The sequence below is a fragment of the Coregonus clupeaformis genome, unplaced genomic scaffold, assembly GCF_020615455.1.
Source record: "Coregonus clupeaformis isolate EN_2021a unplaced genomic scaffold, ASM2061545v1 scaf0796, whole genome shotgun sequence".
NCBI classification, from domain to species: domain Eukaryota; kingdom Metazoa; phylum Chordata; class Actinopteri; order Salmoniformes; family Salmonidae; genus Coregonus; species Coregonus clupeaformis.
The window spans coordinates 184078-205000 of record NW_025534251.1 but is presented as its reverse complement, the minus strand read 5'-3'; the positions used below and the strand labels follow the sequence as shown (position 1 = coordinate 205000).

Genomic DNA, 20923 nt, shown 5'->3' with positions numbered 1-20923 from the left:
TCTAGACACAGAGGTCAAGGGGTTAAAGGGGCCTTGGTCTGCTGGCTGGACATCTAGGGTCAGCACCTACTGCCTCTAGACACAGAGGTCAAGGGGTTAAAGGGGGCCTTGGTCTGCTGGCTGGACATCTAGGGTCAGCACCTACTGCCTCTAGACACAGAGGTCAAGGGGTTAAAGGGGCCTTGGTCTGCTGGCTGGACATCTAGGGTCAGCACCTACTGCCTCTAGACACAGAGGTCAAGGGGTTAAAGGGGCCTTGGTCTGCTGGCTGGACATCTAGGGTCAGCACCTACTGCCTATAGACACAGAGGTCAAGGGGTTAAAGGGGCCTTGGTCTGCTGGCTGGACATCTAGGGTCAGCACCTACTGCCTCTAGACACAGAGGTCAAGGGGTTAAAGGGGCCTTGGTCTGCTGGCTGGACATCTAGGGTCAGCACCTACTGCCTCTAGACACAGAGGTCAAGGGGTTAAAGGGGCCTTGGTCTGCTGGCTGGACATCTAGGGTCAGCACCTACTGCCTATAGACACAGAGGTCAAGGGGTTAAAGGGGCCTTGGTCTGCTGGCTGGACATCTAGGGTCAGCACCTACTGCCTCTAGACACAGAGGTCAAGGGGTTAAAGGGGCCTTGGTCTGCTGGCTGGACATCTAGGGTCAGCACCTACTGCCTATAGACACAGAGGTCAAGGGGGTTAAAGGGGCCTTGGTCTGCTGGCTGGACATCTAGGGTCAGCACCTACTGCCTCTAGACACAGAGGTCAAGGGGTTAAAGGGGCCTTGGTCTGCTGGCTGGACATCTAGGGTCAGCACCTACTGCCTCTAGACACAGAGGTCAAGGGGTTAAAGGGGCCTTGGTCTGCTGGCTGGACATCTAGGGTCAGCACCTACTGCCTCTAGACACAGAGGTCAAGGGGTTAAAGGGGCCTTGGTCTGCTGGCTGGACATCTAGGGTCAGCACCTACTGCCTCTAGACACAGAGGTCAAGGGGTTAAAGGGGCCTTGGTCTGCTGGCTGGACATCTAGGGTCAGCACCTACTGCCTCTAGACACAGAGGTCAAGGGGTTAAAGGGGCCTTGGTCTGCTGGCTGGACATCTAGGGTCAGCACCTACTGCCTATAGACACAGAGGTCAAGGGGTTAAAGGGGCCTTGGTCTGCTGGCTGGACATCTAGGGTCAGCACCTACTGCCTCTAGACACAGAGGTCAAGGGGTTAAAGGGGCCTTGGTCTGCTGGCTGGACATCTAGGGTCAGCACCTACTGCCTATAGACACAGAGGTCAAGGGGTTAAAGGGGCCTTGGTCTGCTGGCTGGACATCTAGGGTCAGCACCTATTGCCTATAGACACAGAGGTCAAGGGGTTAAAGGGGCCTTGGTCTGCTGGCTGGACATCTAGGGTCAGCACCTACTGCCTCTAGACACAGAGGTCAAGGGGTTAAAGGGGCCTTGGTCTGCTGGCTGGACATCTAGGGTCAGCACCTACTGCCTATAGACACAGAGGTCAAGGGGTTAAAGGGGCCTTGGTCTGCTGGCTGGACATCTAGGGTCAGCACCTACTGCCTCTAGACACAGAGGTCAAGGGGTTAAAGGGGCCTTGGTCTGCTGGCTGGACATCTAGGGTCAGCACCTACTGCCTCTAGACACAGAGGTCAAGGGGTTAGAGAGGCCTTGGTCTGCTGGCTGGACATCTAGGGGTCAGCACCTACTGCCTATAGACACAGAGGTCAAGGGGTTAAAGGGGCCTTGGTCTGCTGGCTGGACATCTAGGGTCAGCACCTACTGCCTCTAGACACAGAGGTCAAGGGGTTAAAGGGGCCTTGGTCTGCTGGCTGGACATCTAGGGTCAGCACCTACTGCCTATAGACACAGAGGGTCAAGGGGTTAGAGAGGCCTTGGTCTGCTGGCTGGACATCTAGGGTCAGCACCTACTGCCTATAGACACAGAGGTCAAGGGGTTAAAGGGGCCTTGGTCTGCTGGCTGGACATCTAGGGTCAGCACCTACTGCCTATAGACACAGAGGTCAAGGGGTTAAAGGTCACCTCTGAGGGTTAGTGTTAAGAGTTCAGGAGTTACCTCTGTGGATGAACTCTGCGACCTTCCTGAAGTCATCCTCCACCATTCCTCTGGAGGTCAGAGCAGGAGAGCCGAACCTCAGCCCACTGGGACGCAGAGCACTCTTATCACCTATACACACACACACACACACACACACACACACACACATTACGTATACACACACACACATTACGTATATACACACACACACACACACACACATACGTATATACACACACACACACACACACACACACACGACGTATATACACACACACACACACACACACACACACACACACACATTACGTATATATACACACACACACACACACACACACACACACACCGCTGGGACGGAGAGCACTCTTATCACCTACACACAGACACACACACACACACACACACATTACGTATATACACACACACACACACACACACACACACACACACACACACACATAACGTATATACACACACACACACACACACACACACATTACGTATATACACACACACACACACATTACGTATATACACACACACACACACATTACGTATATACACACACACACACACACACACACACATTATGTATATACACACACACACACACACACATTACGTATATACACACACACACACACACACACACACACACATTACGTATATACACACACACACACACACACACACACACACACACACATTACGTATATACACACACACACACACACATTACGTATATACACACACACACACACAGACCGCTGGGATGCAGAGCACTCTTATCACCTACAGAGGACAGTGTCGGTTACTTACCTGGGCAGGTGTTCTTGTTGCAGGCGATGGCAGCAGCTTCTAGAACCTTCTCAGCTCGTCCTCCGTCCGTCCCATTGGGCCTCAGGTCCAATAAGATCAGATGGTTATCAGAACCCCCTGGAGAACATTAACACAACCATATAGCAACATTAAGACAACCATATAGCAACATTAACACAACCATATAGCAACATTAACACAATCATATAGCAACATTAACACAACCATATAGCAACATTAACACAACTATATAGCAACATTAAGACAACCATATAGCAACATTAACACAACCATATAGCAACATTAACACAACCATATAGCAACATTAACACAACCATATAGCAACATTAAGACAACCATATAGCAACATTAACACAACCATGTAGCAACATTAACACAACCATATAGCAACAAACACAACCATTTAGCAACATTAACACAACCATATAGCAACATTAATTACAACCATTAAGCAACATTAACACAACATTTGTTTGTATTGGGTATATGTTGTAAAATTGTTAGATATTACTTGTTAGATATTACTGCACTGTCTGAGCTAGAAGCACAAGCATTTCGCTACACCCACTATAACATCTGCTAAACACGTGTATGTGACAAATACGATTTGATTTGATGAACACGACCATATAACATTAACACAACCATATAACAACATTAAGACAACCATATAGCAACTAGGGATGTGACAAATGGACCACTATTCTTAACGTTTAAAAACAGCAAAAAAATAAATAAATAAAAAACAGTTTTCCATTAAAACAATAAGAAAAATGCATAAAATGTCCCGTAAATTCACAACGCAGCTGCGCTGCTGCCAGCAACAGTTTGGGTCTCGCGGTGCGTCGCTTTCAGATGGTGAAGCATTGCACCTGTACTTCCATTACCGTACCTCAGTTTCACCTCACAGTCTGCTTTTCCTTCTCAGCTACAGTGGCTTTCCAAAGTATTCACCCCCCTTGGCATTTTTCCTATTTTGTTGCTTTACAACCTGGAATTAAAATAGATTTTGGGGGGTTTGTATCACCAAAATGCTTCACTGTGGGGATGGTGTTCTCTGGGTGATGAGAGGTTTTGGGTTTGCGCCAGACATAGCATTTCCTTGATGGCCAAAAAGCTCAATTAGCTAATTTTTTTCTTTAAGCAATGGCTTTTTTCTGGCCACTCTTCCGTAAAGCCCAGCTCTGTGGAGTGTACGGCTTAAAGTGGTCCTATGGACAGATACTCCAATCTCCGCTGTGGAGCTTTGCAGCTCCTTCAGGGTTACCTTTGGTCTCTTTGTTGCCTCTCTGATTAATGCCCTCCTTGCCTGGTCCGTGAGTTTTGGTGGTTGGCCCTCTCTTGGCAGGTTTGTTGTGGTGCCATATTCTTTCCATTTTTTAATAATGGATTTAAATGGTGCTCCGTGGGATGTTCAAAGTTTCAGATATTTTTTTATAACCCAAACCTGATGTGTACTTCTCCACAACTTTGTCCCTGACCTGTTTGGAGAGCTCCTTGGTCTTCATAGTGCCGCTTGCTTGGTGGTGCCCCTTGCTTAGTGGTGTTGCAGACTCTGGGGCCTTTCAGAACAGGTGTGTATATATATACTGTGACCGATCATGTGACACTTAGATTGCACACAGGTGGACTTTATTTAACTAATTATGTGACTTCTGAAGGTAATTGGTTGCACCAGATCTTATTTAGGGGCTTCATAGCAAAGGGGGTGAATACATATGCACGCACCACTTTTCCATATTTTTTTTTTAAATACTTTTTTTGAAACAAGTTATTAATTTCATTTCACTCCACCAATTTGGACTATTTTGTGAATAGGCTACGATATTCTACAGACACCAGACCGAAGACTGAACACACACTGGCATCAATCGGGAAGAGAAAGAGAAGGTGTGGAATCATTTGTCCAAACAGTTTGCAACCTAAAACAAGAGTTTCTATTGGACAAATTCAGGTAGATCCCTCCCCATTTAGTTTGCTTCCGTTCAGAAACGTTTTTGCAACAGAATCGGCGCAATGAACACGCCGCAAACATGAGGGGGAGAGAGGACATCCCTGTCTGGTGCCCCTTTCTGCATAATTTGTGTATATTTTTGCAGCTTTGAACAACAAGCAACACACGTGAAGGCTACCGGACGGCTACAGGTATTTTTAATGGGCGCACGTCATAAAACCTACATTGAAAAGTTTGTTTTATTAAATTACCAAAATGATATTAATAAATTAACAAAATGATATTAATAAATTAACAAAATGATATTAATAAATTAACAAAATGATATTAATAAATTAACAAAATGATTTAACATGAATCATTTTATGTAACCATGTCAAATCTATATATTTTAATAAAACATACAAGAAACTTTTCAATGTTAAAATAGGCCTATAAATTGTTTTACATTTTTTACATTTTAGTCATTTAGCAGACGCTCTTATCCAGAGCGACTTACAGTTAGTGAGTGCATACATTATTATTTTTTCATACTGGCCCCCCGTGGGAATCGAACCATTTACATTACATTTTTACATTTACATTTTAGTCATTTCGCAGACGCTCTTATCCAGAGCGACTTACAGTTAATGCATTTTTTTCATACCCCCTGTGGGAATCAAACCCACAACCCTGGCGTTGCAAACGCCATGCTCTATCAACTGAGCTACATCCCTGCCGGCCATTCCCTCCCCTACCCTGGACGACGCTGGGCCAATTGCGCGCCGCCCCATTGGTCTCCCGGTCGCGGCCGGCTACGACAGAGCCTGGATTCGAACCAGGATCTCTAGTGGCACAGCTAGCACTGCGATGCAGTGCCTTAGACCACTGCGCCACTCGGGAGACTTTTAGTGCAAAGATGAATACTCACACAAGTATTATAATATTAACGTCCGTTGGGATATTGAATAACCGTGCCCATCCCTAGTTAACACACAGGGTTAACAACAACAAGTATTATAATATTAACGTCCGTTGGGATATTGAATAACCGTGGCCATCCCTAGTTAACACACAGGGTTAACAACAACAAGTATTATAATATTAACGTCCGTTGGGATATTGAATAACCGTGCCCATCCCTAGTTAACACACAGGGTTAACAACAACAAGTATTATAATATTAACGTCCGTTGGGATATTGAATAACCGTGCCCATCCCTAGTTAACACACAGGGTTAATAACTGAGCCCATCCCTAGTTAACACACAGGGTTAATAACTGAGCCCATCCCTAGTTAACACACAGGGTTAATAACTGAGCCCATCCCTAGTTAACACACAGGGTTAATAACCGAGCCCATCCCTAGTTAACACACAGGGTTAATAACCGAGCCCATCCCTAGTTAACACACAGGGTTAATAACCGTGCCCATCCCTAGTTAACACACAGGGTTAATAACTGAGCCCATCCCTAGTTAACACACAGGGTTAATAACAACAAGTATTATAATATTAACGTCCGTTGGGATATTGAATAACCGTGCCCATCCCTAGTTAACACACAGGGTTAATAACTGAGCCCATCCCTAGTTAACACACAGGGTTAATAACTGAGCCCATCCCTAGTTAACACACAGGGTTAATAACTGAGCCCATCCCTAGTTAACACACAGGGTTAATAACCGAGCCCATCCCTAGTTAACACACAGGGTTAATAACCGAGCCCATCCCTAGTTAACACACAGGGTTAATAACCGTGCCCATCCCTAGTTAACACACAGGGTTAATAACTGAGCCCATCCCTAGTTAACACACAGGGTTAATAACTGAGCCCATCCCTAGTTAACACACAGGGTTAATAACTGAGCCCATCCCTAGTTAACACACAGGGTTAATAACGGAGCCCATCCCTAGTTAACACACAGGGTTAATAACTGAGCCCATCCCTAGTTAACACACAGGGTTAATAACTGAGCCCATCCCTAGTTAACACACAGGGTTAATAACTGAGCCCATCCCTAGTTAACACACAGGGTTAATAACTGAGCCCATCCCTAGTTAACACACAGGGTTAATAACTGAGCCCATCCCTAGTTAACACACAGGGTTAATAACCGTGCCCATCCCTAGTTAACACACAGGGTTAATAACCGTGCCCATCCCTAGTTAACACAGGGTTAATAACTGAGCCCATCCCTAGTTAACACACAGGGTTAATAACTGAGCCCATCCCTAGTTAACACACAGGGGTTAATAACTGAGCCCATCCCTAGTTAACACACATGGTTAATAACCGAGCCCATCCCTAGTTAACACACAGGGTTAATAACTGAGCCCATCCCTAACAGCAGCGGTTCCTAAACTAGCACTACACAAGTGCTCGGGCAAAACCCCAAAATATTCACCCCTTGGGGTCCCCAGGAGCCAGTTTGGGAAACGCTGGGTTACAGTCTGTTAACCACAACATTATTGTCTCACCGGTGACGATCTTGTACCCGTGGTTGATGAGGGCGTTGGCCATAGCTCTGCAGTTAGAGAGCACCTGGTACTGATATGCCTTAAACTCTGGGGTCAAAGCCTGCTTCAGGGCCACTGCAACACCTGGAGACACATTAACACACATTAACACACATTAACACACATTAACACACATTAACACACATTAACACACATTAACACACACTAACACACACTAACACACACTAACACACACTAACACACACTAACCCACATTAACACACACATTAACACACACATTTAACACACATTAAACACACATTAACACACATTAAACACACATTAACCACACATTAACACACATTAACCCTTAAACTCTTTATTTATTTATTTTTTAATGGGGGGTGGGGGGAAGAGAAGGATTACTTTTATACTATTCCAGGTATTCCTTAAAAAGAGGTGGGGTTTCAAGTGTCTCCGGAATGTGGTCAGTGACTCTGCTGTCCAGGCGTCGTGGGGGAGCTTGTTCCACCATTGGGATCCTCTCAAGCTCTGTCAGGTTGGATGGGGAGCGTCATTGCACAGCTATTTTCAGGTCTCTCCAGAGATGTTCGATCGGGTTCAAGTCCTGGCTCTGGCTGGGCCACTCAAGGACATTCAGAGGCTTGTCCCGAAGCCACTCCTGCGTTGTCTTGGCTGTGTGCTTAGGGTCGTTGTTCTCCTGGAGCAGTTTTCATCAAGGATCTCTCTGTACTTTGCTCCGTTCACCTTTCCCTCGATCCTGACTAGTCTCCCAGTCCCTGCAGCTGAAAAACATCCCCACAGCATGATGCTGCCACCACCATGCTTCACCGTAGGGATGGTGCCAGGTTTCCTTCAGGCCAAAGAGTTCAATCTTGGTTTCAGCAGACCAGAGAATCTTGTTTCTCATGGTCTGAGAGTCCTTTAGGTGCCTTTTGGCAAACGCCAAGCGGGCTGTCATGTGCCTTTTACTAAGGAGTGGCTTCCGTCTGGCCACTCTACCATAAAGGCCTGATTGGTGGAGTGCTGCAAAGATGGTTGTCCTTCTAGAAGGTTCTTCCATCTCCACAGAGGAACTCTGGAGCTCTGTCAGAGTGACCATCGGGTTCTTGGTCACCTCCCTGACCGAGGCCCTTCTCCCCCGGTTGCTCAGTTTGGCCGGGCGGCCAGCTCTAGGAAGTGTCTTGGTGGTTCCAAACTTCTTCCATTTAAGAATGATAGAGGCCACTGTTCTTGGGGACCTTCAATACTGCAGACATTTTTTTGGTACCCATCCACAGATCTGTGCCTCTACACAATCCTGTCTCGGTTCTCTACGGACAATTCCTTCGACCTCATGGCTTGGTTTTTGCTCTGACATGCACTGCCAACTGTGGGACCTTATATAGACAGGTGTGTGCCTTTCCAAATCATGTCCAATCAATTGAATTTACCACAGGTGGACTCCAATCAAGTTGTAGAAACATCTCAAGGATGATCAATGGAAACAGGATGCACCAGAACTCAATTTTCGAGTCTCATAGCAAAGGGTCTGAATACTTATGTAAATAAGGTATTTCTGTTTTAATTATTTTTTATACATTTACAAAAATGTATAAAAAACTGTTTTCACTTTGTCATTATGAGGTATTGTGTAAATTGATGACATTTTTATTTAATCCATTTTAGAATAAGGCTGTAACGTAACAAAATGTGGAAAAAGTCAAGGGGTCTGAATACTTTCCCAATGCACTGTACATTAGGACACCACACACACAGTGTGGTTGTGAGATGACCTAGCTACTTTACCTGTCATAGTGTGGCTGTGAGGTGTCCTAGCTACTTTACCTGTCATAGTGTGGTTGTGAGGTGTCATAGTATGGTTGTGAGGTGTCATAGTGTGGTTGTGAGATGTCATAGTGTGGTTGTGAGGTGTCATAGTGTGGTTGTGAGGTGTCATAGTGTGGTTGTGAGGTGTCATAGTGTGGTTGTGAGGTGTCATAGCGTGGTTGTGAGGTGTCATAGTGTGGTTGTGAGGTGTCATAGTGTGGTTGTGAGATGTCATAGTGTGGTTGTGTGGTGTCATAGCTACTTTACCTGTCATAGTGTGGTTGTGAGGTGTCATAGTGTGGTTGTGTGGTGTCATAGCTACTTTACCTGTCATAGTGTGGTTGTGAGGTGTCATAGTGTGGTTGTGTGGTGTCATAGTGTGGTTGTGAGGTGTCATAGTGTGGTTGTGTGGTGTCATAGTGTGGTTGTGAGGTGTCATAGTGTGGTTGTGAGGTGTCATAGTGTGGTTGTGAGGTGTCATAGTGTGGTTGTGAGGTGTCCTAGCTACTTTACCTGTCATAGTGTGGTTGTGAGGTGTCATAGTGTGGTTGTGAGGTGTCATAGTGTGGTTGTGAGGTGTCATAGTGTGGTTGTGAGGTGACCTAGCTACTTTACCTGTCATAGTGTGGTTGTGAGGTGTCATAGTGTGGTTGTGAGGTGTCATAGTGTGGTTGTGAGGTGTCATAGTGTGGTTGTGAGGTGTCCTAGCTACTTTACCTGTCATAGTGTGGTTGTGAGGTGTCATAGTGTGGCTGTGAGGTGTCCTAGCTACTTTACCTGTCATAGTGTGGTTGTGAGGTGTCATAGTGTGGTTGTGAGGTGTCATAGTGTGGTTGTGAGGTGTCATAGTGTGGTTGTGAGGTGTCAGTGTGGTTGTGAGGTGTCATAGTGTGGTTGTGAGGTGTCATAGTGTGGTTGTGAGGTGACCTAGCTACTTTACCTGTCATAGTGTAGTTGTGAGGTGTCATAGTGTGGTTGTGAGGTGTCCTAGCTACTTTACCTGTCATAGTGTGGTTGTGAGGTGTCATAGTGTGGTTGTGAGGTGTCATAGTGTGGTTGTGAGGTGTCATAGTGTGGTTGTGAGGTGTCATAGCGTGGTTGTGAGGTGTCCTAGCTACTTTACCTGTCATAGTGTGGTTGTGAGGTGTCATAGTGTGGTTGTGAGGTGTCCTAGCTACTTTACCTGTCATAGTGTGGTTGTGAGGTGTCATAGTGTGGTTGTGAGGTGTCATAGTGTGGTTGTGAGGTGTCATAGTGTGGTTGTGAGGTGTCATAGTGTGGTTGTGAGGTGTCATAGTGTGGTTGTGAGGTGTCCTAGCTACTTTACCTGTCATAGTGTGGTTGTGAGGTGTCATAGTGTGGTTGTGAGGTGTCATAGTGTGGTTGTGAGGTGTCATAGTGTGGTTGTGAGGTGTCATAGTGTGGTTGTGAGGTGTCATAGTGTGGTTGTGAGGTGTCACAGTGTGGTTGTGAGGTGTCATAGTGTGGTTGTGAGGTGACCTAGCTACTTTACCTGTCATAGTGTAGTTGTGAGGTGTCCTAGCTACTTTACCTGTCATAGTGTGGTTGTGAGGTGTCATAGTGTGGTTGTGAGGTGTCATAGTGTGGTTGTGAGGTGTCACAGTGTGGTTGTGAGGGTGTCATAGTGTGGTTGTGAGGTGTCATAGTGTGGTTGTGAGGTGTCATAGTGTGGTTGTGAGGTGTCATAGTGTGGTTGTGGAGGTGTCATAGTGTGGTTGTGAGGTGTCATAGTGTGGTTGTGAGGTGTCATAGTGTGGTTGTGAGGTGTCATAGTGTGGTTTTGAGGTGTCATAGTGTGGTTGTGAGGTGACCTAGCTACTTTACCTGTCATAGTGTAGTTGTGAGGTGTCATAGTGTGGTTGTGAGGTGACCTAGCTACTTTACCTGTCATAGTGTAGTTGTGAGGTGTCATAGTGTGGTTGTGAGGTGTCCTAGCTACTTTACCTGTCATAGTGTGGTTGTGAGGTGTCATAGTGTGGTTGTGAGGTGTCCTAGCTACTTTACCTGTCATAGTGTGGTTGTGAGGTGTCATAGTGTGGCTGTGAGGTGTCCTAGCTACTTTACCTGTCATAGTGTGGTTGTGAGGTGTCATAGTGTGGTTGTGAGGTGTCATAGTGTGGTTGTGAGGTGTCATAGTGTGGTTGTGAGGTGTCATAGTGTGGTTGTGAGGTGTCATAGTGTGGTTGTGAGGTGTCATAGCGTGGTTGTGAGGTGTCATAGTGTGGTTGTGAGGGTGTCATAGTGTGGTTGTGAGATGACCTAGCTACTTTACCTGTCATAGTGTGGTTGTGAGGTGTCATAGTGTGGTTGTGAGGTGTCATAGTGTGGTTGTGAGGTGTCATAGCGTGGTTGTGAGGTGTCATAGTGTGGTTGTGAGGTGTCATAGTGTGGTTGTGAGATGACCTAGCTACTTTACCTGTCATAGTGTGGTTGTGAGGTGTCATAGCTACTTTACCTGTCATAGTGTGGTTGTGAGGTGTCATAGTATGGTTGTGAGGTGTCATAGTGTGGTTGTGAGGTGTCATAGTGTGGTTGTGAGGTGTCATAGTGTGGTTGTGAGGTGTCATAGTGTGGTTGTGGGAGATGACCTAGCTACTTTACCTGTCATAGTGTGGTTGTGAGGTGTCATAGTGTGGTTGTGAGGTGTCCCAGTGTGGTTGTGAGGTGTCAGTGTGGTTGTGAGGTGTCATAGTGTGGTTGTGGAGGTGTCATAGTGTGGTTGTGAGGTGTCATAGTGTGGTTGAGGTGTCATAGTGTGGTTGTGAGGTGTCATATATGGTTGTGAGGTGTCATAGTGTGGTTGTGAGGTGTCATAGTGTGGTTGTGAGGTGTCATAGTGTGGTTGTGAGGTGTCATAGTGTGGTTGTGAGGGTGTCATAGTGTGGTTGTGAGGTGTCATAGTGTGGTTGTGAGGTGTCATAGTGTGGTTGAGGTGTCATAGTGTGGTTGTGAGGTGTCATAGTGTGGTTGTGAGGTTCATAGTGTGGTTGTGAGGTGTCATAGTGTGGTTGTGAGGTGTCATAGTGTGGTTGTGAGGTGTCATAGTGTGGTTGTGAGGTGTCATAGTGTGGTTTGTGAGGTGTCATAGTGTGGTTGTGAGGTGTCATAGTGTGGTTGTGAGGTGTCATAGTGTGGTTGAGGTGTCATAGTGTGGTTGTGAGGTGTCATAGTGTGGTTGTGAGGTGTCCTAGCTACTTTACCTGTCATAGTGTGGTTGTGAGGTGTCATAGTGTGGTTGTGAGGTGTCATAGTGTGGTTGTGAGGTGTCATAGTGTGGTTGTGAGGTGTCATAGTGTGGTTGTGAGGTGTCATAGTGTGGTTGTGAGGTGTCATAGTGTGGTTGTGAGGTGTCATAGTGTGGTTGTGAGGTGTCCTAGCTACTTTACCTGTCATAGTGTGGTTGTGAGGTGTCATAGTGTGGTTGTGAGGTGTCATAGTGTGGTTGTGAGGTGTCACAGTTAATATCCACCTTGTCTAGGTGCCTGTATATAAAGCCTTGGAGGTGTCTGTCTAGGTGCCTGTATATAAAGCCTTGGAGATGTCTGTCTAGGTGCCTGTACATAAAGCCTTGGGAGATGTCTGTCTAGGTGCCTGTATATAAAGCCTTGGGAGATGTCTGTCTAGGTGCCTGTATATAAAGCCTTGGGAGATGTCTGTCTAGGTGCCTGTATATAAAGCCTTGGGAGATGTCTGTCCTAGGTGCCTGTATATAAAGCCTTGGGAGATGTCTGTCTAGGTGCCTGTATATAAAGCCTTGGGAGATGTCTGTGTAGGTGCCTGTATATAAAGCCTTGGGAGGTGTCTGTCTAGGTGCCTGTATATAAAGCCTTGGGAGATGTCTGTCTAGGTGCCTGTATAAAGCCTTGGGAGATGTCTGTCTAGGTGCCTGTATATAAAGCCTTGGGAGATGTCTGTCTAGGTGCCTGTATATAAAGCCTTGGGAGATGTCTGTCTAGGTGCCTGTATATAAAGCCTTGGGAGATGTCTGTCTAGGTGCCTGTATATAAAGCCTTGGGAGATGTCTGTCTAGGTGCCTGTATATAAAGCCTTGGGAGATGTCTGTCTAGGTGCCTGTATATAAAGCCTTGGGAGATGTCTGTCTAGGTGCCTGTATATAAAGCCTTGGGAGATGTCTGTCTAGGTGCCTGTATATAAAGCCTTGGGAGGTGTCTGTCTAGGTGCCTGTATATAAAGCCTTGGGAGATGTCTGTCTAGGTGCCTGTATATAAAGCCTTGGGAGATGTCTGTCTAGGTGCCTGTATATAAAGCCTTGGGAGATGTCTGTCTAGGTGCCTGTATATAAAGCCTTGGGAGATGTCTGTCTAGGTGCCTGTATATAAAGCCTTGGGAGATGTCTGTCTAGGTGCCTGTATATAAAGCCTTGGGTGATGTCTGTGTAGGTGCCTGTATATAAAGCCTTGGGAGATGTCTGTCTAGGTGCCTGTATATAAAGCCTTGGGAGGTGTCTGTCTAGGTGCCTGTATATAAAGCCTTGGGAGATGTCTGTCCTAGGTGCCTGTATATAAAGCCTTGGGAGATGTCTGTCTAGGTGCCTGTATATAAAGCCCTGGGAGATGTCTGTCTAGGTGCCTGTATATAAAGCCTTGGGAGATGTCTGTCTAGGTGCCTGTATATAAAGCCTTGGGAGATGTCTGTCTAGGTGCCTGTATATAAAGCCTTGGGAGATGTCTGTCTAGGTGCCTGTATATAAAGCCTTGGGAGATGTCTGTCTAGGTGCCTGTATATAAAGCCTTGGGAGGTGCCTGTATATAAAGCCTTGGGTGATGTCTGTCTAGGTGCCTGTATATAAAGCCTTGGGAGGTGTCTGTCTAGGTGCCTGTATATAAAGCCTTGGGAGGTGCCTGTATATAAAGCCTTGGGTGATGTCTGTCTAGGTGCCTGTATATAAAGCCTTGGGAGATGTCTGTCTAGGTGCCTGTATATAAAGCCTTGGGAGGTGTCTGTCTAGGTGCCTGTATATAAAGCCTTGGGAGATGTCTGTCTAGGTGCCTGTATATAAAGCCTTGGGAGGTGCCTGTATATAAAGCCTTGGGTGATGTCTGTCTAGGTGCCTGTATATTAAAGCCTTGGGAGATGTCTGTCTAGGTGCCTGTATATAAAGCCTTGGGAGGTGTCTGTATATAAAGCCTTGGGTGATGTCTGTCTAGGTGCCTGTATATAAAGCCTTGGAGATGTCTGTCTAGGTGCCTGTATATAAAGCCTTGGGAGGTGCCTGTATATAAAGCCTTGGGTGATGTCTGTCCTAGGTGCCTGTATATAAAGCCTTGGGAGATGTCTGTCTAGGTGCCTGTATATAAAGCCTTGGGAGGTGTCTGTATATAAAGCCTTGGGTGATGTCTGTCTAGGTGCCTGTATATAAAGCCTTGGGAGATGTCTGTCTAGGTGCCTGTATATGCCTTGGGTGATGTCTGTCTAGGTGCCTGTATATAAAGCCTTGGGAGGTGTCTGTCTAGGTGCCTGTATATAAAGCCTTGGGAGATGTCTGTCTAGGTGCCTGTATATAAAGCCTTGGGAGATGTCTGTCTAGGTGCCCTGTATATAAAGCCTTGGGAGATGTCTGTCTAGGTGCCTGTATATATAAAGCCTTGGGAGATGTCTGTCTAGGTGCCTGTATATAAAGCCTTGGGAGATGTCTGTCTAGGTGCCCTGTATAGTAAGCCTTGGGAGATGTCTGTCTAGGTGCCTGTATATAACGCCTTGGGAGATGTCTGTCTAGGTGCCTGTATATAAAGCCTTGGGATATGTCTGTCTAGGTGCCTGTATATAAAGCCTTGGGAGATGTCTGTCTAGGTGCCTGTATATAAAGCCTTGGGAGTGTCTGTCTAGGTGCCTGTATATAAAGCCTTGGGAGATGTCTGTCTAGGTGCCTGTATATAAAGCCTTGGGAGATGTCTGTGTAGGTGCCTGTATATAAAGCCTTGGGTTCTGTCTAGGTGCCTGTATATAAAGCCTTGGGAGATGTCTGTCTAGGTGCCTGTATATAAAGCCTTGGGAGATGTCTGTCTAGGTGCCTGTATATAAAGCCTTGGGGAGATGTCTGTCTAGGTGCCTGTATATAAAGCCTGGGAGATGTCTGTCTAGGTGCCTGTATATAAAGCCTTGGGAGATGTTGTCTAGGTGCCTGTATATAAAGCCTTGGGAGATGTCTGTCTAGGTGCCTGTATATAAAGCCTTGGGGAGATGTCTGTCTAGGTGCCTGTATATAAAGCCTTGGGAGATGTCTGTCTAGGTGCCTGTATATGAAGCCTTGGAGTGTCTTCCTGGTGCCTGTATATAAAGCCTTGGGAGGTGTCTGTGTAGGTGCCTGTATATAAAGCCTTGGGAGGTGCCTGTATATAAAGCCTTGGGAGATGTCTGTCTAGCTGCCTGTATATAAAGCCTTGGGAGGTGTCTGTCTAGGTGCCTGTATATAAAGCCTTGGGAGGGTGTCTGTCTAGGTGCCTGTATATAAAGCCTTTGGGAGATGTCTGTCTAGGTGCCTGTATATAAAGCCTTGGGGAGATGTCTTTCTAGGTGCCTGTATATAAAGCCTTGGGAGATGTCTGTCTAGGTGCCTGTATATAAAGCCTTGGGAGATGTCTGTCTAGGTGCCTGTATATAAAGCCTTGGGAGATGTCTGTCTAGGTGCCTGTATATAAAGCCTTGGGAGTGCGGTGCCTATATAAGCCTTGGGTGATGTCTGTCTAGTGCCCTGTATATAAAGCCTTGGAGATGTCTGTCTAGGTGCCTGTATATAAAGCCTTGGGAGATGTCTGTCTAGGTGCCTGTATATGAGCCTTGGGAGATGTCTGTCTAGGTGCCTGTATATAAAGCCTTGGGAGATGTCTGTCTAGGTGCCTGTATATAAAGCCTTGGGAGATGTCTGCTCTAGGTGCCTGTATATAAAGCCTTGGGAGATGTCTGTCTAGGTGCCTGTATATAAAGCCTTGGGAGGTGTCTGTCTGGGTGCCTGTATATAAAGCCTTGGGAGATGTCTGTCCTAGGTGCCTGTATATAGCCTTGGGAGATGTCTGTGTAGGGTGCCTGTATATAAAGCCTTGGGTGATGTCTGTCTAGGTGCCTGTATATAAAGCCTTGGGGAGATGTCTGTGTAGGTGCCTGTATATAAAGCCTTGGGAGATGTCTGTCTAGTGCCTGTATATATAAAGCCTTGGGAGATGTCTGTCTAGGTGCCTGTATATAAAGCCTTGGGAGATGTCTGTCTAGGTGCCTGTATATAAAGCCTTGGGAGATGTCTGTCTAGGTGCCTGTATATAAAGCCCTTGGGAGATGTCTGTCTAGGTGCCTGTATGTAAAGCCAATATAGGTGTCAGAGAGGTGCCTGTACCTCGATGGCGTGGTTGTGGGGTCCTCCCTGTAGTCCTGGGAACACTGCCTGGTTGATGAGAGACTCCAGATTATGCAGAGTCTCCTTTCCCTTCGGGTCCACACTACGGTACTCCTGGAGGACACCCCCACACAGAGAGGGAGAGAGAAACCAACATGGATACACACTAAACCGCTCTGTTTGAGATTGAAACACCCCCTGTAGAAGATGACCCCAGAGCGACAGCCCCCCTTGCCCTTTCTGTGAAGATGACCCCAGAGCTGACAGCCCCCCGTACCCTTTCTGTAGAAGATGACCCCAGAGCGACAGCCCCCCTCCGTACCCTTTCTGTGAAGATGACCCCAGGCGACAGCCCCCCCTCCTCTCCGTACCCTTTCTGTAGAAGATGACCCCAGAGCGACAGCCCCCCATGCTCCCTTTCTGTAGAAGATGACCCCAGAGCGACAGCCCCCCCCGTACCCTTTCTGTAGAAGATGACCCCAGAGCGACAGCCCCCCTCCTCTCCGTACCCTTTCTGTGAAGATGACCCCAGAGCGACAGCCCCCTCCTCTCCGTGCCCTTTCTGTAGAAGATGACCCCAGAGCGACAGCCCCCCATCTCCTCTCCATTACCCTTTCTGTAGAAGATGACCCCGACAGCCCCCCCTCTGTGAAGATGACCCCAGATCACAGCCCCCCCCTCTCTGTAGAAGATGACCCCCAGAGCGACAGCCCCCCCTCCTCTCCTTACCCTTTCTGTAGAAGATGACCCCAGAGCGACCAGCCCCCCTCCTCTCTCGTGCCCTTTCTGTAGAAGATGCCCCCAGAGCGACAGCCCCCCCTCTCCTCTCCCGTACCCTTTCTGTAGAAGATGACCCCAGAGCGACAGCCCCCCTCTCCTCTCCGTTGCACTTTCTGTAGAAGATGACCCCAGAGCGACAGCCCCTCCCTCCTCTCTGTGAAGATGACCCCAGAGCGACAGCCCCCCCTCCGTAGACCCTTTCTGTAGAAGATGACCCCAGAGCGACAGCCCCCTCTCCTCTCCGTACCCTTTCTGTAGAAGATGCCCCAGAGCGACAGCCCCCCGTACCCTTTCTGTAGAAGATGACCCCAGAGCGACAGCCCCCCTCTCCTCTCCGTACCCTTTCTGTTAGAAGAATGACCCCAGAGCGACAGCCCCCCTCCCGTACACCTTTCTGTAGAAGATGACCCCAGAGCGACAGCCCCCTCTCCCTCTCCGTACCCTTTCTGTGGAAGATGACCCCAGAAGCGACAGCCCCCCTCCTCTCCGTACCCTTTCTGTGGAAGATGACCCCAGAGCGACAGCCCCCCTCCGTACCCTTTCTGTAGAAGATGACCCCCAGAGCGACAGCCCCCCTCCCGTACCCTTTCTGTGAAGATGACCCCAGAGCGACAGCCCCCCCTCCTGCCCTTTCTGTAGAAGATGACCCCAGAGCGACAGCCCCCCTCCTTTCTGTAGGGTGACCCCAGAGCGACAGCCCCCCCCGTACTCCTTTTCCGTGGAAGATGACCTCAGAGCGACTACCCCCCTCCGTACCTTTCTGTAGAAGATGACCCAGAGCGACAGCCCCCCTCTCCCTCTTTCTGTAGAAGATGACCCCGGAGCGACAGCCCCCCTCCGTACCCTTTCTGTGAAGATGACCCCAGAGCGACAGCCCCCTCCGTACCCTTTCTGTAGAAGATGACCCCAGAGCGACAGCCCCCCTCTCCGTACCCTTTCTGTGAAGATGACCCCAGAGCGACAGCCCCCGTACCCTTTCTGTTAGAAGATGACCCCAGAGCGACAGCCCCTCCCCTCCGTGACCCTTTCTGTAGAGAGATGACCCCAGAGCGACAGCCCCCTGCACCTTTCTGTAGAAGATGACCCCAGAGCGACAGCCCCCACGTACTCCTTTCTGTAGAAGATGACCCCCAGAGCGGCCGCCCCCTCCTCTCCGTACCCTTTCTGTAGAAGATGACCTCCAGAGCGACAGCCCCCCCCTTTCTGTAGAAGATGACCCCAGAGCACCCCCCCTCCGCTACCCTTTCTGTAGAAGATGACCCCAGAGCGACAGCCCCCCTCTCCTCTCCTACCCTTTCTGTAGAAGATGACCCCAGAAGCGACAGCCCCCCTCCGTGCACCCTTTCTGTAGAAGATGACCCCAGAGCGACAGCCCCCCTCTCCTCTCATTGCCCTTTCTGTAGAAGATGACCCCAGAGCGACAGCCCCCTCTCCTCTTACCCTTTCTGTGAAGATGACCCCCAGAGCGACAGCCCCCCTCTCCTCTCCGTACCCTTTCTGTAGAAGATGACCCCAGAGTGACAGCCCCCCCTCTCCGTACCCTTTCTGTAGAAGATGACCCCAGAGCGACAGCCCCCCTCTCCTTTGCCCTTTCTGTAGAAGATGACCCCAGAGTGACAGCCCCCCTCTCCTCTCCGTACCCTTTCTGTAGAAGATGACCCCAGAGCGACAGCCCCCCCTCCGTGCCCTTTCTGTAGAAGATGACCCCAGAGCGACAGCCCCCCCTCCTCTCCGTACCCTTTCTGTAGAAGATGACCCCAGAGCGACAGCCCCCTGTACCCTTTCTGTAGAAGATGACCCCCAGAGCGACAGCCCCCCTTACCCCTTTCTGTAGAAGATGACCCCAGAGCGACAGCCCCCTCCTCTCCGTTGCACCTTTCTGTAGAAGATGACCCCAGAGCGACAGCCCCCCGCTCTCTGTAGAAGATGACCCCAGAGTGACAGCCCCCGCTCTCTGTAGAAGATACCTGCAACAGCCCCCCTCCTCTCCGTCCCTTTCTGTAGAAGATGACCCCAGAGCGACAGCCCCCTCTCCTCTCCGTTCCCTTTCTGTAGAAGATGACCAAGCGACAGCCCCCTCTCCTCTCCGTACCCTTTCTGTAGAAGATGACCCCAGAGCGACAGCCCCCTCTCTCCTCCCCCGTACCCTTTCTGTAGAAGATGACCCCAGAGCGACAGCCCCCCTCTCCTCTCCGTACCCTTTCTGTAGAAGATGACCCCAGAGCGACAGCCCCCTCCCCTCTCTGTAGAAGATGACCCCAGAGCGACAACCCCCCTCCGTACCCTTTCTGTGAAGATGACCCCAGAGCGACAGCCCCCTCTCCTCTCCGTACCCTTTCTGTAGAAGATGACCCCAGAGCGACGCCCCCGTACCCTTTCTGTAGAAGATGACCCCAGAGCGACAGCCCCCCCTCTCCTCTCCGTACCCTTTCTGTAGAAGATGACCCCAGAGCGACAGCCCCCCTCCGTACCCTTTCTGTAGAAGATGACCCCAGAGCGACAGCCCCCCTCTCTCTCCGTACCCTTTCTGTAGAAGATGACCCCAGAGCGACAGCCCCCCCTCTTCCCTTTCTGCAGAAGATGACCCCAGAGACAGCCCCCTCTCCTCTCCATTTCCCTTTCTGTAGAAGATGACCCCCAGAGCGACAGCCCCCTCCTCTCCGTACCCTTTCTGTAGAAGATGACCCCACACAGCCCCCTCGTACCCTTTCTGTAGAAGATGACCCCAGAGCGACAGCCCTCCCCTCCGTACCCTTTCTGTAGAAGATGACCCCAGAGCGACAGCCCCCTCCGTACCCTTTCTGTGAAGATGACCCAGGCGACAGCCCCCCTCTCCTCTCCGTACCCTTTCTGTAGAAGATGACCCCCAGAGCGACAGCCCCCCCGTGCCCTTTCTGTAGAAGATGACCCCAGAGCGACAGCCCCCCTCTCCCGTGCCCTTTCTGTAGAAGATGACCCCAGAGTGACAGCCCCCCCTCTCCGTGCCCTTTCTGTAGAAGATGACCCCAGAGCGACAGCCCCCTCCGTACCCTTTCTGTAGAAGATGACCCCCAGAGCGACAGCCCCCTCCTCTCCGTACCCTTTCTGTAGAAGATGACCCCAGAGCGACAGCCCCCTCATTACCCTTTCTGGTAGAAGATGACCCCAGAGCGACAGCCCCCCTGTGCCCTTTCTGTAGAAGATGACCCCCAGAGCGACAGCCCCCTTCCTCTCCATTGCCTTTCTGTAGAAGATGACCCCAGACGACAGCCCCTCCCCCTCTTTTGTAGAAGATGACCCAGAGCGACAGCCCCCTCTCTGTAGAAGATGACCCCACAGCGACAGCCCCCCTCCTCTCTTTCTGTAGAAGATGACACCCAGAGCGACAGCCCCCCTCTCCTCTCGTACCCTTTCTGTAGAAGATGACCCCAGAGCGGCAGCCCCCCCCTCTCCTCCGTACCCTTTCTGTAGAAGATGACCCCAGAGCGACAGCCCCCCTCTCCTCTCCGTACCCTTTCTGTAGAAGATGACCCCAGAGCGACAGCCCCCTCCTCCTCCTCTTTCTGTAGAAGATGACCCCAGAGCGACAGCCCCCCCTCCGTGCCCTTTCTGTAGAAGATGACCCCAGAGCGACAGCCCCCCTCTCCTCTCCGTACCCTTTCTGTAGAAGATGACCCCG

At 49.1% G+C, this 20923-nt stretch overlaps 1 protein-coding gene and 1 long non-coding RNA gene across 3 annotated transcripts in view; one reads left to right on the top strand and one right to left on the bottom strand.

The window, feature by feature from the left end:
• LOC123481301 (serine hydroxymethyltransferase, cytosolic-like) overlaps positions 1–20923 on the bottom strand; it is a 77817-nt gene that overhangs the window by 2385 nt on the left and 54509 nt on the right. The window contains exons 9-12 of the mRNA XM_045216779.1: positions 16488–16596; positions 7308–7433; positions 2874–2990; positions 2070–2180 (exon numbers count right to left, since the gene is read on the bottom strand). Coding sequence (XP_045072714.1) covers positions 2070–2180; positions 2874–2990; positions 7308–7433; positions 16488–16596 — 463 coding nt within the window. The remainder of the gene's footprint in view (positions 1–2069; positions 2181–2873; positions 2991–7307; positions 7434–16487; positions 16597–20923) is intronic.
• LOC123485679 lies at positions 9793–11278 on the top strand. Of its 2 annotated transcripts, none has more exons than XR_006659105.1 (4): positions 9793–9977; positions 10651–10689; positions 11064–11102; positions 11184–11278. It is a non-coding gene; the product is annotated as an uncharacterized LOC123485679 (long non-coding RNA). The 2 variants fall into 2 exon arrangements; XR_006659104.1 differs by having other exon boundaries at positions 10651–10731.